The 21,009-nt window shown below is 41.9% G+C and overlaps 1 protein-coding gene across 1 annotated transcript in view; it reads right to left on the bottom strand.

The window, feature by feature from the left end:
- Positions 1-21,009, bottom strand: part of LOC5566265 (ecdysone-induced protein 74EF) — a 67,308-nt gene that overhangs the window by 23,384 nt on the left and 22,915 nt on the right. Inside the window, 2 exon segments of the mRNA XM_021840887.1 lie at positions 4,592-5,026; positions 19,912-20,157. Of these exon segments, the coding sequence (XP_021696579.1) occupies positions 4,592-5,026; positions 19,912-20,157 (681 nt within the window).

Genomic DNA, 21,009 nt, shown 5'->3' on the forward strand with positions numbered 1-21,009 from the left:
TATCCACTATAGGAACACTTTACCGCAACTATTGGTACAAGTAAATAAAAGTTTTAGCAATTTTAGTGATATTTCATCAGTTTCGAAGGAATTTGAACGCTCTTTTCCACTATTCCGTGTATTTCAAGCCAATACGTCGATTGGCAGTGTCGGTTCGGTGGATAATATAATAAAATCAGTGAAAACCGGCACTACCGCAACTATAGGAACACCCACAACTAAGGGAACACTTACCCTACGCCAAAAATACATGTTTGCTCAATTTTCAAATGCTTTGTGTTGGTTTTAGACCAAAAAATACTTGTCTTTTTTGCACATTCCTCGATTTAGCTGAAACTTTGGGTAAATTATGTTTTCCGTGTGGCTTTCTAAACAGATTTTTTACAAGATGTTTTACCAAAACCAGCTGGTTTGCTTTTATCTTGACGATCAAGTGTGAGGTTAGTTTGTGAAAGTTTTACAAATTGAAATGAATATTTACGGGTTTGTATTTTTAATTCCTAAAATCTGATAGAAAACGATTTTTGAACTTATCGTTAAGTGCTCACTGATGCAAACTAAACTAATCAAATGTCAAATTGCTTGATCTCTTCCAGTAATCGAGCTTGGTTGTGGTAAGTATTATGTTAAATGAAACCAACTCTAAATAAATAGTGATTTTTTTGCATCCTATGTTTATGTTTTTGTTTTACGTTAGCCAAAACGATAACGATATCCATCGTTACTGGAGCAAGTTACCTCACTTTTTGGTAGGGATCAAACGATCTGACATTTGACTTGACATTTGAACAAATTCAATAGGTCTATTCGAAACTATTCAGATGTTCCAAATCAGCTGACCTGGAAGCTCTTTAACAGTTCTTCTATGGAAATGACAGCCTCGAGTTTACACCGGTCCTTCGCCGATGTAAACAAATACATAGATGGATCTGTCCTCTATTGAACGACACAAGTCAAATGTAAGATCGTTTGATCTCTGTCAGAAAGCGAGCATGCTTGTGACAGCCATTAGCGCTCGTTAAAAGTTGAGTAAATGATAAACAATTCTTCCTAACTAAATTTGACTTCAATGTTCCAAATAAAATCAAGCAAAACTCTCAGATGTCAGCTCGACCTTCTTTCAGGCAACATTTTCTTTACCGGGAAGAAATTGAAAGCACAACAATGTTGTAACATGTTTGCACCTTCTCGACATTGACCGTCGCTGGCATTCCACGAGGAGGAAGTCTTACCAATAAAAAAAGGTCATGACCCTCCCTTGGACATTCTTTCCTGAAGTTGCGGCGGCTCTTTTTCTCGCCAACCTCGCCACCTAGCACACAATCAGCATCTATCTACCTAGTTGTGTAACAGAAGCAAAGAATGCGTACAAATGCCCTGCATCATCATCAGTGGCGTCCAGTGGCCTCACTGGAGTGCGATTCGCTTCCAAACACCCCATTGTCGGCCAGAGGCTACACACTAGACCTGTTCATATTTAAAAAAATGTCTGGAAATCTACCGGTCAAGCAGTATTCGGAATTCTCATGCTAAGAACAATGTCTGGTCAAATTTTCAGCTCATTTGATAAAGATTTCAGTATGCTTCAAGTTGAAAATGTGTTTTTGGGCTTATTTCAAGGTTTAAAAAATCATAACTAGCATGTGGAAAATCAAAACCACATGCTATTACCACTATTTGAAAGCTAATTCTATTCTGTTAAAGTTTGTCGAACACGCTAACAAGATTAAATTGAGTTTTAACATTGTTTGATCCAAATTTGTACTTCACCGTACCCAGAAATTACAGTTTTCTCAATATACATGGTATATAAAACATGCATTGGTATTATTTTTTCATGCCCTAGTCAACGGGAATCAAACATAATACATTTATGAATTCATTGACCATCATCAGGTTACATGTTGCTAAAGGCAATAAATTACAATAAATGCCCAAAGATCGAGCACCGCATCGCAACCTGATGATAGTTAAATCATGCATGACACATGTACCGGAAACGAATGAATTGAACAAGTTAGCATTGCTTTTTCTTTCCGAGTGATGATTGTTTTGATCGCATTTCACTGATCATTTAGAACGATTTGAAAACAATCATCATCATCGACTGAGAAAAGGCAGTGCTAACATGTTCATTTTTTGTATGCATTGAAGCTCACGGTGGTGCCATTGGCTCACCCACAGTGGATTTACAAATGTGCTTCATAATTACCTATTTTTTATCATTTATTTTCGTATGATAAATGGTTACTTTGAACAGGATAGACTTTTAGATATGCATTGTCATCATGTCTGGAAATTGAAAATCCGAAATTTTCATGCAGGCATGCTGTTCAGTGAAAACAATTCCCGAAAAAAGAGATTTTCAAGAACCTCGAGATACAAACCTCAACCAAACTATGTTAAAACTTGCTCCAACCATAAAATTGTGTTCGGCAAAAGTTCGTAGAATTGGATAAACTACTATGTAGAAGTATTTCCGATAAATTTCGATGTTTCGTTCGGTAGTTATGATTTTTTAAAGCTTGAAAATAGCCCAAAACACATAATTGATTTGAAGCACAACTAAATTTACTCTAAATTGAGTGAAGTTTTGGCCAGAAGTTCATTTCGCAATGAAAAATCAAAGTATTGGTTGACTGGGGAGTTTCCACACATTTTTGAAAATATGAATAGGTCTACTACACACCAAGGCGCCGTTATCGCGGATGTGTTTATACGAAAAATAATCTTTTGCACTTTTGTCCCCTCTTTCTCTTTCTCTGGCTGTGCCCCGCCTAACGAGCCCGCCACCCCGCCTGCTTCGTTTTTATTTCGGTACCAGCCATCCAAGAGTGCATAATGGAATAATGCGACCATTTGGCACGTCACGTATGCATTTTTGTTTCACAACGGCTTCTGCTTATCATTTAGCCCCTCGTATCAAATTGAATTATTACCGCTCGTCACTTTTTTGACAATCGCGTAAAATGCAAACTCTTGCACGCACACACAAACACATTTACAAACAAATGTGTGGCCCAGTGAGCCGCAGCCACTGCTGGACAATGAGGAAGTCGCGTTTTGTGTGCTTATGCACAACAGCCAGAGCAGCGAGCTTGACGACAAAATTCGAAAAAATTGCATCGTGCTCACTGATTTAGAAAAAAATATATAAGCGATAAGCGCAGTGGCGACGATGGCACGGGGTCATCGAACGGGCGCCATATTTGCACACTGCGCTCCTCCACGATGGGAGGAATGCCGCGAGCCAAACAGACATCTCTTCCTGATTGCATTCGCGTTCCAGAGTTGAACGCACAAACAAGAGAAAAAAAGGAACATCGTGAGTGAACTGACATTCATCAGCTTCAAAATTATAACTTTCTGCCTTCCTGGACGCAATAGGAGGCGACGACGCGACGCTGCAACCAAGAACGGGGGGTCTAAAAATAGCCCACGTGCTCCATGTTATGGTTGCCAGTGCAGCGCAAAGTAGCAAAGGCAGTGCGGATTTTTTTTACGAGATGGCTTTTGAATCGCCTTCGTTGTCTTCGGGCCGCGGGCGAGATTAATCTTCTATTATTGCCGCAATGACAGGATCGTTATTTTTGGGCAAATGCACTGCGTGCAGTGAACTGTCAGTTTACTGGCTGCAATCATCTCGACGTTCAAAACAAATGTTTACGTTTCCCCTTTTCGACAGCGAAAAAATGGCAGGCACGTCAGTCACATTTCCGCTTGTTTCGTGTAGCAAATTTATGTCACCGTTTTTTTTTTCTCCGAACAACGAGCGCAGGCCATCGTGCATCAGGTATTAAGGATAAATCCCGCCACGGTGATGCAGCTGACCATAGTGTTCGAGATGCCGGTGGGCGGGGAAAATAGAGAGGGCAATTTTCACGACGGCATGCTAATAATAATCAGCGCGAATGAGCAACGATGCTGTCATCGGGGAACGCACTCGTTTATTTAGAAGAACCGCTCGATGCGACCGAGCGATGGTAAACAAGAGTGCAACGAATCTTTAATCACCGGGACACGTTTTGTCGTTCGCGTGGCGTGGTCTTTGCTTCCCGTTCAAGGTTACTTGGATGGATACGTCAAAGCAGTCCAAATCTCTGCTGTTGGTAAAGGGATGGGCGGGCACGTTGGCGGGGAATGTCGTTTTGCTGATAAGCATCACAATGCGACGAGAAAAAAAAGGAGAAAAGCAGCCGAAAATAGAACTTTTGCGATCTTATCGTTCGGGAAATCGTTGATCGATTTGCCAGCCGTCTGGGCAAATATTTGCTTCGGGCTCTTGGAGTCCGAATGCATTTTTTGTATGGCAAAGAAGGCTATTTGGATACAAAGCTGCCGATGCATTAGAGCAGATATTGAAGGACAATCAGGCAAAAAACTTGTTTCCCATCTCGTACAATGGAATCGATTGATTGCACGTGGCTGCAATCGCGTTTCTTCGCGTGGCATCTGAAAATCGCAGCGTTCGTATAGTAACGCTGCACGTACTGATAAGCGATTATGCAAATTTTGGTGCCCTGATAAAACACTGCAAACGTATACACATCCGCGGTAGTTAATTGAGAAAGATGAAGAAGTGAGTACTTACGTGGCACACTCCGCTGGTTCCAGATATTCCTGAGTGGCGGAGAGTTGTGATGGTAGAAGTTGGGCCGCAGGAACGTCCCTGGCGGTAAATGGGCTTGTGCTTGCTGCTGTAGATGTTGCTGGGTAGCGGCCGCTGCTGCTGCTGCCGCCGAGAGAGCTACCGATGAGGACAGGGACGTGGGACAGGAAGTAGGTGAGGACGAGCTATTGAGCGATGGAAGTCCGCCATCGCCGCCCGCACTTCCCGGTGGTAACACTGTACTGCATCCGGAGTTGGCGGGATTGTTACTGCTGCTACCGCTGCCCGCACCGCCCCCGTTTGTGAGTGGAATTCCAAGGCGGGCTTTCAGTTCATCACTGCAAGCTGGTTGCCCGCCACTGCTGGAGCTGTCGACATCCGAAACACCACTGTCGGCGGGACTTGGAGGTAGTGAGCCTGCACAAACATAAGAAAAGGATAAAGAAGAACGGAAAAAAACGAAAATTAAATTCTTTCCCAGCCTACTGGTTGCAATCTTGAAAGCAGAACACTAATAAGGGTTATTTCCCGCGAATCCTGGTCCTAATCCGTCAATCATTCCATCCGTCGAACAAAAGCTGCAGGTTTCACAGCAACAGTTTCAGAATTGAAAATTGCAGCAAAACTGCAACAACAAAAGCTAACGAGAGTTCCAATCGCAGCGGGTGCATCGCCGGATTACGTGCGCCCCTGGCGGAGGGTTTCCGCATTAGAACATTAGAACGCGTAAACAATGGCAATTAGAGGTTATGAGGGAGGTGGGAGACGTAACGTCCTAGTTGCCTGGGGAGTTTGTCACGGACAAAGGAAAAGCCACGGCGGCGGCGGCATCGGGATTGACCCTAGCAGCGAAGAAGCAGAAGCAACGAAGGAACACGAAAAAAGGATTCCGATTGTTCGCAGCTTCTGCTGCGCTCCAGATACGATCAAAACCGATCTTGTTCCCCGGATTCGCACAACAGGGACACTGTTGAAGGGTATAGCAACCGCTCCTCACAGGTGATATCAGTTTTATATAAAACTTGTATTTTTTTTTTTTTGCTTGAAGGGTCCTTTCGTTTGGTTCGGAAACGGCTGAAGCGGTGGAGGAATGTGGGATGAAGCGGGAATGAAAACAACAATTGCAAAAGCAAAGCGGGCGCAAACTCTCTCACAAGGATCATCACCGGAGTAGGCCGGATGGGATCGACTGACGACGGGGGAATTAGGTTCTGCGTTTTTCGCATTTTTTGATACACAAAAGAGTAGGCCGAAAAAACTACTTGATTCAATTCAATTTTTGGTGAATCGATTTTTTCTATTCGTTTCTGAAGGCGAAGAAGGCAGATGATTGATTTCATTCAGTAGCTGCGATCGGGGTTTTGGAACTGCAATAATATTTATTTTGACCCGGGACGGAGTTCGGTTCTTTTCCGAACCCATATTATTAATTGAAGGTTTGCAAAATTAGTTCACCGACGTGGGATCGGATCGAAATCGAAAAAGGATTTTCTTGATTTTGTGCCTGGTAATGCCAGCAACATGTGTGGGAGCGAAAGGAGTTGCTGCTGAATTTGAAAAGTGGAGAAAGCAGGGAGAAAAGTAAGAAAATTTTCGATCCTTTCCCCGGTGACGTGACTTGACATTTCTTTGTTCGCATGTGGGGTGGGAACGTTCCCACACCCTTTGAGATTCGGTGGTTTGGCAGCAACATAACCATTAATTACAATATATTCTTTCGTTCTAGCGTGATGTACAAGCTCTGATTCGCAGATCGAACAAAAAAAGAAGGGATAACATTGTCAAATTGTTCGATACGTACTTGTCAGGCTGAAAAGTCGGTGTGATTTTTTCAATTTCTCCATCGAATGCAGATGGAGGATGTTTTCCAGGAAACCGTCGTCGTCCGCTTCGGTTCCTGTGCCGCCTGCGAATGGAAGCGTGGTCGGTTTGTTTTCGGGTTGTTTGGAAATTTGGCATGTTTTATGAGCAGTGGAATGATGCGAAAAGTTGATTGATCAAACAAAGTCAATAATGATGGAAAAAGCAACCAATTGATAATGCTGTTTTGGATGAGTGTATTAAGCCGGTCGATAAAGAAGAATTCATAAAGGGTGTCCCACAACAAATTGTATTTCGAAAAAAAAAACCTTGAAGAAAATTACCCATTGGGTATTTTCTTTTGAAAATTTGGTTGAAGTGGTTTAGAATGTATTGTTTACACTGTATTTTTTCGATCAGTTGCTGGAAGTTTGGAAAACGGCGTCAGCTGATTTTGCGCAAGCACCTGAAAAATCCTCAACTCTTTCATCGGGACAGCGGAAAACAACGCGGAATCGTGCAGTCAAGGGTGAGTCGTGTGATTAAACGTTACTACGAAACTCTGAGCATCGAGCGAGGAGAAGGAAATCTGAGGAAACTTTCCAAGTATGTCAAGTAATACGTGATTTAAATCAAGTCAATGGGCAAGAGATCTACTTATGTGACAAAAGGAATGCTCCGTTTCTGACTTTAAGGACTGTAAACGGAGATGTCTATCTCAAGGAATGTTTGCAGAAGCGTCTGCTTTCTCTGTTACAGAAACACGAGGGCTTTACGATCTTCTGGACGGATCAAGCTTCGTGCCACTATTCAAATGTCCTGGAGTCACTTTCGTACAAGAACACCCTCAACGCACTGTAAACTCCGAGTAACAGTTGCGTTGCGTTTCTGCAAATTTCAACTCACCGCCCAAAAAGTTTGCAAGTCACCGAGCCGTCTGTGTCAACTTTGTCGAAAAAAGCTTGTGTTCAAGGCTGTGCGTCCGAATAAACAGAGCCATCACTTCGCGGAATGGGTGGATTCAGCTGGCGTGGATCAAACGCGTGGCTGGTAGCTTCTGAAAGACCTTCGTCGACATCGTCGTCGTTACGGCTAGCGATATACAAAAACCAGCCAGAAGGCAAACATTGCTGGCTATATTCAACCCCGAACAGAATGGGTTTCCTTGAAAAATTTACAAGGGTCGGGCCCGAAAACTCCAAAGAACGAAAGCATAAAACATTATTTATCTTGTCTTTGGTTTATCTCCGGGCACGACAATGGCGCGCTACCGGTGGTGATGGGGAACGACTTCCGCCTTTCAGAAAGGACTTTTCGGCTCCGGCGAAACATCGATATTTTCTATATTTCACCCGAAGAGAACGAGGCAGTACAAGCAGTGGAGCCTTGTTCTTGCGTTGCCCGAAGGCCATTCCATGAATAAATGATTTCCTCATTTCCTCCTGTGCACAGGGCCCGAACCGGAGCGGATGACACGATAACGGACGATGTGGGCGGAGGAAAATTGGCACAGCCAACAGAACGAAGGTCATCCGGTTGAAACGCACAACCGGATGCTGAAAGTGAAACGGAAAATTTAATGAACTTACGGAAAACATCCCGGAATACGCACTTTCCACCAAGGCTTGCCGTTCGACAGGACGGACGCTGCCGGTCGGGGCTCCGGAGGAAAACTTGTTTAATTATGTGTTTATGTAAATTGGCCAAGGTAGGGCTACGGGCAAGAGGATCTCGTTTCGTTTCAGGTTTTTCTAACGCCGAAGGAACAAGAACGAGAAGAAACGCACATGTGGTTTGCTCTTCAAATATTTACATTAACAGCTAAGCAGAAATCCTTTCTGGGTAGAGAGACTCGGCTCGGATGAAAGGAGCTGGCCAGGTACGGCACAAGCTGGATGCAATTCGGGATGCGAACACAGAAGGGGTCCCTAACCACACACTTTTGCACCTTGTGGTGGAAATGCTTATGTGTTCTTCTATGATTGAATCGATTGGGTGAGGGCGATGGATGCAATCATAATTTGGACAGAAGAGATGTAATCCATAGGTTCGAAATTGACGGGCGTAGCATCTGTCGGAGTCTGCCACCTTGTGAAGCGTGACTCGAAAATCGATGCATACCGAATCTGGAGAAAAAGGACACAAAATGTTATTCAATAATTAACCCTTATATTGTGAAACACTCGGAATTCTTTTCTTTTCAGGAGTTCACGGCATCCCTTTCGGGTTTGGCCATTGATCCTTCATCGAGAGTGTACGACGGCGTCGATGATCCTTGTCATTCATCGTTATACAACTCGAGCCAGGCGGAGATAGGAGTAAAACACAATGGAAAGGATTAGAAGCTAAGCTCCTTTCGTTTCGACCCCATTGACGAGAAGCGAGTCTGAACCTCACTCACGACAGACAAACTGACTCACTCATAGGAAAGGAAGAAAAGAGGTGGATCAATGTACCAATCAGGACACGTGTATTGAGTCATCATCGCCGAATCGGAGGATTTTTCGACGACGGCACCGGCAGCAGGCTTGGTTCGGGGTCAAAGGATCAACAATTGGACTGTTTATCCTTTCTCCGGTTACCTTTGTCGGATTTTTCGAAAAAAAAGGGTCCTCCGCGATGCAACCAGAGGAGATGGATGGATTTTGCAACTGTTTGGCAAATAATAACTTTGGGCATCTGCCCACATTTGTTGCGCGCCGGACGAGCTGACACACCCGGAGGATGAATCGACAGTAATTTCGGACCCTGATTATGTACACATATGCGGGTGGAAGTTTAGGCAATATTGAATGACATGACGAAAATTCAATCTACCGGGCAGCTGTTGCCCAATCAAAGGGTTGTGCCTGTTGTCCCGATTGAAGAATTTGCACATTGGACGAATTGAAACCTGAGCACAATGGGAATTGTAGGGTTTTGTCAACTGTCAGATATATCCTGTCAATGTCAACTGATTACACAAATACGTACAGTATTGGACAATACATTTGCAACTTTTTCGATGTTCCATAAAAATGGTCATCTAACCCTTAAATTAGATATGAATTATTTATGGGTCGATTTTAGTACAATTTCAAATGCACTTCAGACATAACTTGAACTTCAATGTTTCTCGAAAACTTATTCAAACGGTCGAGAGTCAGAAGAGTATACAAACTTATTTTATCGCTCCTACGTATTTGTCTGACGAAATTCTACGCGTTCCACTTTGAACTCAATTTTCACTCTCATAACGTGTTATTTTTCTATTTTTTTTATTGTGATTCAGATTAATCATTCATTGTCCAGTAGCGATAACTGTGGATAGAAAGTAATGGAAAGAGCATCAAAAATACTTCAAATGTAAGTACAATTAATTAACTCTATCACCAAATCCTAATCGATAAAATTATTGAGTATAGAATGGAAATTATGGAATCGAAGACGAAATCAGGAGGCAACAAATCTTCCGCTAACAAAAATCTTCTGTTTATTTTTTTTTCACGGAAGTGCCTGCAATGGGACTACATGGACCAGTCCCTAAGTTACCAAGTGATGCAGGACACATAATCCGAAGAGCGTTATTTCCGGCTTTGCTTTCAGTCGACGACGGCGATTACAAGGAAGAGGATCTCAATCAATTTTTTTTTTATTATTTTCCAAATGACTGTTAATAAGTACCTATAATTTAGCCTAACGTATAGTTTGTTGTGTTATTTTTTGATTAATATTGTTTTAAAAAGACGAAATTATGAACAAATAAAACAGAGTGAATTAATCCACTTTGCTAAACAATGGACGAGAACAGCTTTCCCGGGAAGCTCACAAGATTGATCAGAGCAACGATGGACGGTGTGCAAAACTGCGTGAAGATCTCGGGCGAACACTCCAGTTCGTTCGAGTCTCGGCGGGGACTACGACAGGGCGACGGACTTTCGTGCCTGTTGTTCAATATTGCGCTTGAAGGTGTCATGCGGAGAGCCGGACTTAACAGTCGAGGCACGATTTTCACGAGATCCGGACAATTTGTTTGCTTCGCGGACGACATGGATATTATTGGGAGAAAATTTGAAACGGTGGCAGATTTGTTCACCCGCCTGAAACGCGAAGCAACAAGAGTCGGGCTAATGGTGAATGCGTCGAAAACAAAGTACATGCTGGTTGGCGGAACTGAGAGCGCCAGGGCCCGCCTAGGAAGCAGTGTTACGATAGACGGGGATACCTTCGAGGTGGTGGACGAGTTCGTCTACCTCGGATCCTTGTTGACGGCTGACAACAATGTTAGTCGGGAAATACGAAGGCGCATCATCAGCGGAAGTCGTGCCTACTATGGGCTCCAGAAGAAACTGCGGTCAAGAAAGATTCACCCCCGCACCAAATGCACGATGTACAAAACGCTCATAAGACCGGTAGTCCTCTATGGGCATGAGGCGTGGACTATGCTCGAGGAGAACTTGCAAGCTCTTGGGGTTTTCGAACGCCGAGTGCTAAGGACGATCTTCGGCGGCGTGCAGGAGAACGGCGTGTGGCGGCGAAGGATGAACCACGAGCTCGCTCAACTCTACGGCGAACCCAGTATCGTGAAGGTAGCTAAAGCTGGAAGGATACGCTGGGCAGGGCATGTTGCAAGTATGCCGGACAACAACCCTGTAAAGATGGTGTTCGCCACGAATCCGGTCGGAACAAGAAGGCGTGGGGCGCAGCGAGCTAGGTGGATTTACCAGGTACACCAGGACCTGGAGAGCGTGGGTCACAGTCGAGGATGGAGAGAAGCGGCCATGAACCGAGGGAATTGGCGAAATATTGTTGGCGAGGCTTTATCAAGATAATTGATGTAAAGCCAAATAAGTAAGTAAGTAAGTAAGTAAGCTAAACAATTTATTTTGAATAATGTGTAAAATTTACTCGTTGGTTTGACGTGCAAGCCCTTTACTCTTTAATGAACACAGGCAGTAGAAGCATTAGCCTTAGAATGCTGATGCCGCGCCTGTTCGTGTGACCAATATCTAGTTTGCCACGCATTGACAGCTTGGGTACCGGGTCTATAAGTGTCACTTTTTTAACCAAAACAAAACATACTCTACGACATGGCATTGAAGAAACAATAAAAACTGCAATAAAAATAAGTAATATATTAATTCTGTTTTGTGTCAGTTGCACCACTAGCGTTCTACTACTTATATTTCTATTGTACAGGCTGTTTACTCTTTTTATGAGTTAAACTAGTTTCTCTCAAAGAGGGTACTTTTTTATCCTTTAAAGAGTGCTTTCATCTTACAGTGTACTTGAGTCAATCTTACACTGGTACAAAAATGTCGTTGATATTTGAACAAAATGACATATCATTAAATAGAAAATTATATTTTCGTGCTTCTTACTTGTAGATTTTTAAGGATATACGTGAAGAAAAAATGTCAAAATGTAGTTTTATTTCAAAACAGATTTAGAATTGACGTTATAATCCAAATTATGCCTGACGTGATGTGAAATTCCATTTAAATCAATTCAAATAACTTTGTTTTAGCTTACCAAGAGATGACCATTTTGTATGGAAAATCGAAAAAAAGCAAATTATATATTGTCCAATGCTGTACGTTACATGGTATGCCCCAACTCTGCAAATCTCGTGGCAGCCAACGGAAATGGACATCCTCCTTTTCACGCTTGTCTCAATTAGAGCCAAGTCAAGCTCATCAAAGACAAACCAGAGCAGCAGCTGCCAGGCACAAAGGACCTCTTCTGGCAACCAGTTCCCATCGACATGACAGATGAATCAATTACGACCGCTCGTCGCTCATCCCTTTCTTCCTTTTGGAAAGAAATCCCCGTTTTTTTCGCAGTATTCTGGGTTCAAATCATCATTAAAACTGACCATCAACTGCCGTCAACGAAGGACACAACTTTGTATATATGTAGAGTATGTCGCCTCTTTAACCGCGGCGCTATTTGAAGCCCCGATGCAAATCAAGCGAAAAGCAATAAATTACGGTGACATTTCTTCCTGCTTCTGCCATCAAATCCAGCCAACGGGAATCCACTGAAATAATGCGTTCAACTCCCGGTGGAAGGGAGCGACAGATAATTCCCTCGCGTCGTTGCGCGTCTTTTTGTTTCGCGCTCCGTGGTGAGGTGTCCTTTTTCTAATCCTTTCGCAGCGAAGCGCCGCCGCCAAGAAGAGTGCGCTAAATAAATAAATCACCTCCCCAGAAGAGATAGGAGACGATGGTCGGGTAAGGAGCGCCGGGGGAGAGTCCGGTCAGTCGGGTGACGAAGATGATATGGTCACATCTCTTGGAAGGTTTTCGTGAGAAATGAAAATAGATAAATTTATTGACCCTATCCTGGTACACGAGGAAGATCTTGGCCGCCGAAACTGACCGTTACAACAACGCACTATGCCTAGGAACACAGACATACAGACGTTACACTCGAATTTTTAGCGAAGGAGCGCCCAATTCTAATATTTGGTAATTGGTCAACTGCTCACTAATGGCACCCGTAGCGCTTCCACTCGAATTTGACGTTTGCGTATTACCGCCATCTAGTTGTCGGTTAGACAAACACCGCGTTTCTATCATTGGGCGCTAATGTCCACGGTACTATTTTTCAAACTGTTACATCCATTTGTCTGTGCCTAGAATCTGGTAGTTGTTTTCCTTCGCAACTGGACTGGAACTATTATTTAGCTAGGATTTCACTTCCTTCTTTTTTTTGCTCGATAGTACGAGCACACCGAAAAAGATAAAAGGGGATGCTGTGGCCGAGTGCTTCCTCGAAAAACTTCATGCAAAATTCGCCGACTCAAATGGGTTTCGTTTGCCGCACTATCGTGGTGGTGCTGGCCGAAGATAGTCGCAATAAAAGTGGTTCCGTTTCGGAGAAAAACCAGTCCATCAAATCGAGCGATTAGATACGCTTTTCTGAACTGATGGCATCAGTTTCCTTCGCTGAATGGATGTTTTTTTTTGGGTGTCTCGGATGGACAAGGAAAGGATTGGTTGTCGAATGAATGATACAATGTTGTAGTGTGTTTGATTTACATGGCGAAAAAGGGGATTTGGCGCTATCTATGAAGACGAGGACCAGGAGGAAGGGATTTTCGTGGTCAATTGAGAGCGAAAATTATCTGGAGCTCTTGTCGGAAGGGTGGTGGGCAAAATGAAGTGATGTTTTAATGAGAATCTTCTCACGGAGATTTCAATTTAGAATATTTTTTTCAACATCAAAAAAGCTTATCTACCGGAATTGATGAATGAACTCCTACCTGGGACCATCCGCAAACACTCAATCATCGAACACTTCTTGAGGCTAAATATCGTGTTTTTGATATTTGTTCTTATCTTCTTACAGATATTTGATTTAAAATGTTTCCAGACGGATTTAAAAAAAATGGGAAATAAAACTACCTCTTGGAAACATTCGCAAACGCTCAATTTCTTCATCACTACGACGCGATGTCGGTAATAAATTCCAGGTTTTGACCAAATGTTAATTGCTACGACCGATCAATTTTAGAATTTCTATATAGATACTCGCCCAACGATAGCGGGTGTCATTGAATCGAATTGAATGATATCGATGGAAAGTCATTAAGATGCACTCAATATCTAAGAAAGCACTCAGGCTGGATTGATTTTTAGTAAGTGCTTTTTCAATGTCGTATAGAACATGCACGAATTTCATTTTCTTGGAATCCTTTACAACAGGCTCGTATCGTTGATTGGATTCATACAAAAATGTTATATTTTCCATACGAAAGCTATTTCAGGATGTCTACTAGATTGCCGAAATAACATTCCCTGATATTTTCAGGTTTTTATGTAACAGTAAATTTGAAAGTGTTTTTCCTTTCTAAAAACTATCTGTTTTGTTTTAAGGAAAAAAAACATTAGAAAATATTGATGATTTTTACTTAATTTCCACAAAAAACAAGAATGTTTATCAACTTATCTGAAAATGCTTTCATCAATGTCAGATGTTCCCCAGTCTATTCGATCTTAGGGAAAAATAACCTTTCGTTAAAAATGAAATTAAGATTTATGATCATCAGCAACACACCCAGAATGTTTCTCGGTAGAACATTTTGTATTTTCTCGTTATTGACAACTTGGAAAACCTTGGGCTGGTAGCGACTTATCGTTTTGAAAATAAGAACTTAAGAGACCTCTTGTTTGAAAAAAGAAACAATTTTGAACCAAAACAAGGTCTTAACAACGACATGAGAGTTACTTTCCTAAGTTCAACAGACATTTTAAAAGACTATTTCTAAGACTTTTTTGGAATTCCTCGTGACATTACAAGTGTAACTGCTCGTTTTACTGTGGATCACGAACTTTCTAAGTAATTCTTCCAAAAACATCGGTTTTGAATGCCTTCGAAAATTCAATTTGGATTTTTTTACAAAAATTACTTTGAAGATTGTTTCAGACATTTTTCAATTATGCACGAAATTCTCCAAAAAATATTCCATTGATTTCCCTATGACTTCCTCCAACATTCCCGATTAGGGCACCTTCAAGAATTTAAAACTTCTTCAGAAATCCTTACATTTTTTTTTATCTAACTCAAGGTGGTCTTCAAAAGAATATTTACAGTCATTCATACAGGAATGTCTCCAGAGAAATGTCAAGAAAATTTTTCAAATTGTTTTGGAGAAAACTGTTAAAAAAGTGCACGTGGAATTTCGAAAGAAAATCCTAGAGTAACCTCTTTTGAAACTTGGTTGAGTTCAAAGTATGCCTTGATGAATTTCTACAAGGATCTTTGAAAGAACTCCTACATTTTTGATAAAATTATTCTTAGAATGTTCTTGATAAATTGCTAAGATAACTAAAAACAATTACAATCTCAGAGTAATGTCCTACAAGAAGTTTTGAAAAATTCGGGTTGATTTTTGGAGCAATTCCTGAGAGTAATCGTGGATGAATTTGCCTAAATGAAAAACAGGCATAGGAATTATTCTAGGGTTTCTTGGAAAACGTCGAAACGATTTTATTTTAAACTCTGGAATAAAAAAGAGAACCTGCAGGATCTGTGGGAAATCTTCTAAAGTAACAACAGGATATCTCCAAAACTGTGGAAAAGCATCTGGAAGAAATCCTGCGAAAATATCTGTGAAAATTACTGCAGTTTTTTTTAACTCTGGAATAAACGTTTATGGAAGCGTTGGAGTGCTCTAGGATTTGCTGAACCAAGTTCTGAAAAAATTCTTCTAAGCATCCATTGTAAAACAGTTGGTAGTATTCCTGGAAGTATTCCAGAAGAATTTGGAAGAAAATTTAGAATGTTTACACCTATGTTTCATATGCTCATGAACGACACCCAACTGGTACTTTACTTGCCTTTACCAATTTGGTAATCTTTAATGCTTTTTTAAAGCTGAATAAATAGAAAACGTTAAAATAATCAAACATGTCAACTAGCGTTTTGATATTTTTTTTGATTGAATACTATCATGTACTACTGCTTCAAAACAATTTCCCTGAGTGTAGCTGAAATTTCCTGAGAATTTCAGGTTTTTTCCAGGTTGAATCAAATTTTCTGATAATTCCAGGTTTTTCCAGGTAGTAGACACCCTGTATTTAAATTCGATTGGAGAGATATTTTGAAGCTAGGTGTCCAATGCTAAAGATATTGATAGCTGAACATGCTCATCTGGTGTAATCTAAGCATGTGTAGCAAGTGATTTGAACGGCAAGGTATGCACTGTCAATTCGTGAATAATTCAGATGCATTTAATGAGTTGTTCGATTCAGTTATCCGATGGAAATGAGACATAATCTCGATCAAGCATGTGAATGTTACATTATGTTGAGGTGAATTTCCTTTGACAATTATTTTTAGTGTATTGCAATGCAATCTTCTTTATCGACTAGCAACTCTAAAACTAATTTTCACGCTAAAATTTCTTTGTTCGATAGGTTGTTTGAAGTACCTATTCAAATTGGATTGAAGAGTCGATAAATTTGGCAAAAATCGTTCGGGAACATGTCTAGTGGACATAAAATGTTATTAGTTTGAACATAATAAATAAAGTACGGAAAATTGTGGCTTTTTACAATAACATTACGACTTTAAGAAGCTCGTATATTCTGCTCTCGACATCTTTAGCAGAGGTTCAAATCGTAAAGTGCTTTACGAAAATTATGTAATTCGACATAGTTCTCTGCTGAAGATGGCCTTAAGACAAAATTTTCTTGTATCAAGAAATACGTTTTTTCTGAGTTGCGAAACAACTTGAAATGCTCAATTCAATTTCTAGTGGAATTTTGTGGGCTTGAAGCTGGATCCAAGATGATCCTGATTCATGCTAGATCGGAATATAAATCATGATGATTTCCACTGGGATCTTAAGGTGAAACTCCGTTGAATCCGTAAATTTCTGTTCGAAAGTAGTGGTACGGAAAAAAATATTCTCTTATTCGTTGGTAATAGTGAAATTACAATTGATAAGACGACGATGCCAGTAATCATTGCATCAGTTTCAGTCTTTTTCATTTCTACTGAACAATATTGCTTGATGCCGTACGTAACCATCAACATTCCTGACAGCACTGCAATCGGGAAGCCGACTTGAAATTAGAAAAATAAAAAGCGAAAAATTGTAATCGGGTGATTGTTTTAAGCACGGTTCTGTAAAGTTTCTGGAAACATGCAATATGTAGATTTTTGAGAAACTTCTGGGATTCCCAACGTGATTTCCAGAAGGATTCTATGGATTCTGAGCTTAGTCTCAGCGGTATATGAAAATTCTACAACAATTTTTATATAAAACACCCATGCATAGTAATATTTCTTTGCAATTTTATATGATATTACCGTTTTGATTGATATTACGGACACATAAGGCTTCCGTGAAGTACAACTAATTAAAACAAATGAAACATGAAACTTGTATAAAACTTTAGCGTAATCAGGCCTTGCAAACCCTTAAATTTTAAATGGTGGGTGAAGATTCGAATTCCACTTCTAGAATTCACTTTGATGAACAGAAATCACAGACAAACAGACGTCACACTCTCATCATTATCCATCGAGCATCTTTTTAACGGTTGATTCGAAACTATACTAGGTGGCCTATCTGCCACCCGCAGCGCTCGCACATCGTTTTTGTTCGTGTTTGACGTTTACACACTACCGCCATCTGTTGGCCCGTCGGCCAAACACACCGATGTTAGCATTGGGCGTACATGTCCTCGTGACTATGATTTTTATCGAGATGTGCTCTATGTGTTACATCTGTTTGTCTGTTTAGAAATGTTCGGCCTCTTCATGATTTTCATTCCGGACACAACCACACTTTTGCTTCATATTCCGGACTGTTGAAAAACAAAATTAGAACAGTTAAATTATTAATTGAACGCATTAAGCCGTTAGAAAGACGTGAAAACTATTTGAATATTGTAAATTTCCATGGATTGCTATATAAAATGTTTATTATAATCAAGTTGGGAACTTTTTAGCGGTAAATTTTGAAACATTTTGAGTGAAATCTTTCCCATACAACGTAGCATGTTCGGAATTTGAAGCTGTCTGGGATTCGAATCAAAATATACGGTCTGCATTTTTAGAGCCCGATTTCCCAAGAGACCTCTTTATTTCAGATTACAATCTCTTTAACTGTCATCAATTCAAGAGTTGATATTCGGCAATTTGTTTTCCTGATCTCGGCAAAAACACCGAAATTTCAGTAAACGTTCGAATTGGAAGCTAGAAATGATCGTATAAGTTTTTTTGAATTTCAAGAACCCGTTCACTGAAATTTCACACTTATATCAATGAAATTATCTCGCTAAATGGATCATTACAGCAATTTGTTTGCTAAAATCTATTTTTTCATATACCTTGGCAAACGAGTATATAATCTGTACCGAAATCTCAATAATAAAAAAAAAAATATTGATGATATCTCGATAAATGAAATGCCAGTACTCAGCAGTTTGATTATAGGCAAAATTTCCTCTAAAATCGGCAAAAGCGAAGTTCACTGATTTCTTTCAATCGAACCCTACAAACTCGTTCTCCACAGAAGCAAAACTGCGGATGTGCAAACAGCGAATCTCAAGAACAGGTTGTGCTGTAAATTTCCGTAAAATTCATCCTGACCGCGTACTATCTCACCATTCCCATCGCCACCGAGATCTTCCTGTTTTCTATTCAAATCGGAGAAACGACAAGAAAAACAACCCAATTGACTCACTCACACCGGCACACTCACACGCATTTGAATGAGCTTCCCGACAGAGATCCTCGTTGGTGGACAACGAGGATGATACGCTCCGTCAAACCCTTTTATTTTCATTTCCTCATATAAAAATAAATAAATTCAACAACCGCTCACACTCTTTATTCCTTCCGTTTGTCCTTTCGGCCGAGGAGGCTTCCATTCTTCCTCCCAAACCTAGCAATCGGAGTTTACCTAAGAATCTCTCATGGCTTGCTGCGTCCGCAATCGCACAGCCTTTGCGTTGACCGCTCATTATCTTGTTCCGCGTTTCTGCATCTTTCTCACAAGGAAAAAAAACCAAGAATAGCAAACAGTTGAAATCATTACGTAAGGGAATTCCATTGTGCGTCCACGACGAAGAAGCGCACAGCGGCTTCCTAATGTTTTCACCGCCGCGATTCCGCGAGAGATTTCCCTGCGCGATGCGGACCTGCTCGACTTGCTTCGCGCACACCGGGATTAAACCGCATGTTACTGTTCGATTCCGAGTGAAAGGGATGCGCACGAAGGGGGATTTATAATTACAACTCGTCGCATGTAATAATTCCGCATAATAAACAGCCGAACGAGCAGGTCGGAAGAACCGAAAGTGTCATCGTGAAAAAAAAAGCAACGAAAGATGAGCCGAAAAGAAGGGGCAGGAAGAAAGTTTGCAGCTTGTTTTTATTTTTATTGTCCTGAACCACTGCTGCCGGGAGCTGCGCTGCCGCTGGACTCTGACGCGGGTATTGTTCCGGTGGAACGGTGCGTGAAACTTGACGGACGAACGAGAGGTCCTTGGGATTATTATCGAGAAGTGCGCGCGCGAACCGAAGGAAACATCCAAGGCGGCGGTGAGGGATAGCAGTCAGGCGGCGGTTCAGAGCCTGCTTAGGGGTGAAATTGGATCGTACGCAAGGGGTGACTGGGTTATTATGGGACTATTGATGTGGTCCGTCCTGTGGATGGTCAGTTTATGGAATTGGGGTTCGCCTGTTGACGATTCTATCTATCTGTGGCAGCGCGTGAATAAAGGCAGAGAAACCATCAATCATCGCTCGCACGGTTGTTCCCGGGGGCTATCTACGGTTTGACAGCTGCCCGAGGAGGGGCAGCTCAATTATTCATAATCCTTAAATTTGCTTCTAAATAAACAGAACTGCGTTGCGTGAAAACGGCGGTATGGTAAACCAAAGTGCGTCATGAGTCGCGCGGTTTGTTGATTGAAAACGAAACGGAACGGAACGGAAACAGAAGATGCCATGGATGAAGTGGGCCTCTCTGGAGAAGTGGCCACTACTTGGATCACACTAACCTGTGCTGGACGTGCTGTAGCCCCGGCTGTGGTAGGGCGCCTGAGATATGTGCGTTCCGCTGAGTAGTCCATGCAGGAGCGGCCTGTACTGTTGGGATGATTGGCTGAGACTACTGGCGAGCAGACTGCTGGACGTTTGCTGGTGATGACTGCTGCCGTGATGAAGGAGACTGTGGGATTGTGACGAAGATCGTTGCTGAGGTGGCGGGCTTGGCGTCTGAGGCGGTAGGGGTATCTCCGTATCCACTGTAACGAGAGGAGAAAGAAAACCTTATTATAGGAGAGCTGTCTAGACACCGATTTCCAGCGATTCAGTTTTATGGACTAGCCAACAATTGCAGCATACCGATCAGACATGGACGGACACACCCCTTTGATTTATTCGAACAAGTTTTCTTCGCCGGAAAAGTGAAAATCACCCTCTGCAATCTTCTGACTTGTACCGACATTCTCATTCTGCCATTATCGTTATCATCAAATTTTATCATCACTGCTATACTGCATCCGTCATATTGCTGCGACGACACACACTTTAGCAGCAGACAACGAGGACGACAATCAGACAGACAGACTGTGCTCGTCAGGACGATGAGAAGAAAGCGCTCACTCACCCCCGTTATGGGCCCATACCCCACCCGAACTCTCACTTTATTTGCCATCACATTATTTAGTAATAAAAGCGAACAAGTTCGTGACTTTTTGAGAGCTTTCTCGGTTTGACTGGGGACGCTGTTTGGTTGCGACACGCGATTTGCCTCGCAGGAAGCATTTGGGGAAGGTCCTTCTAGCTAGCTAGCTAGCTAGGGTTCACTGCAGGAAGCCAGGAGTCCTGGATCTGTCGCGTAATCATTGCAGACGATCCAACAAAATGACGACGACGACGACGATGACAGGCAGCCAGTGGGATTGTGGATGGGGGTAATAAAGGAAAATATGAACCGAAAATAAAATGCTCCGTCGAGAAAGGAAATGACCTCCGCTTTATTTCTTTCGCCCGAAAGAGAAACGGCAAGGACGAAGGAGCTGCCGTTTAGGAAGGGGGGTTGAAGTGTGGCGGCGAGCTTGAAGATGGAAACACGGGGATTCCTTCGATGATGG

The sequence above is a fragment of the Aedes aegypti genome, chromosome 2 (genome assembly GCF_002204515.2).
Source record: "Aedes aegypti strain LVP_AGWG chromosome 2, AaegL5.0 Primary Assembly, whole genome shotgun sequence".
NCBI classification, from domain to species: Eukaryota; Metazoa; Arthropoda; class Insecta; order Diptera; family Culicidae; genus Aedes; species Aedes aegypti.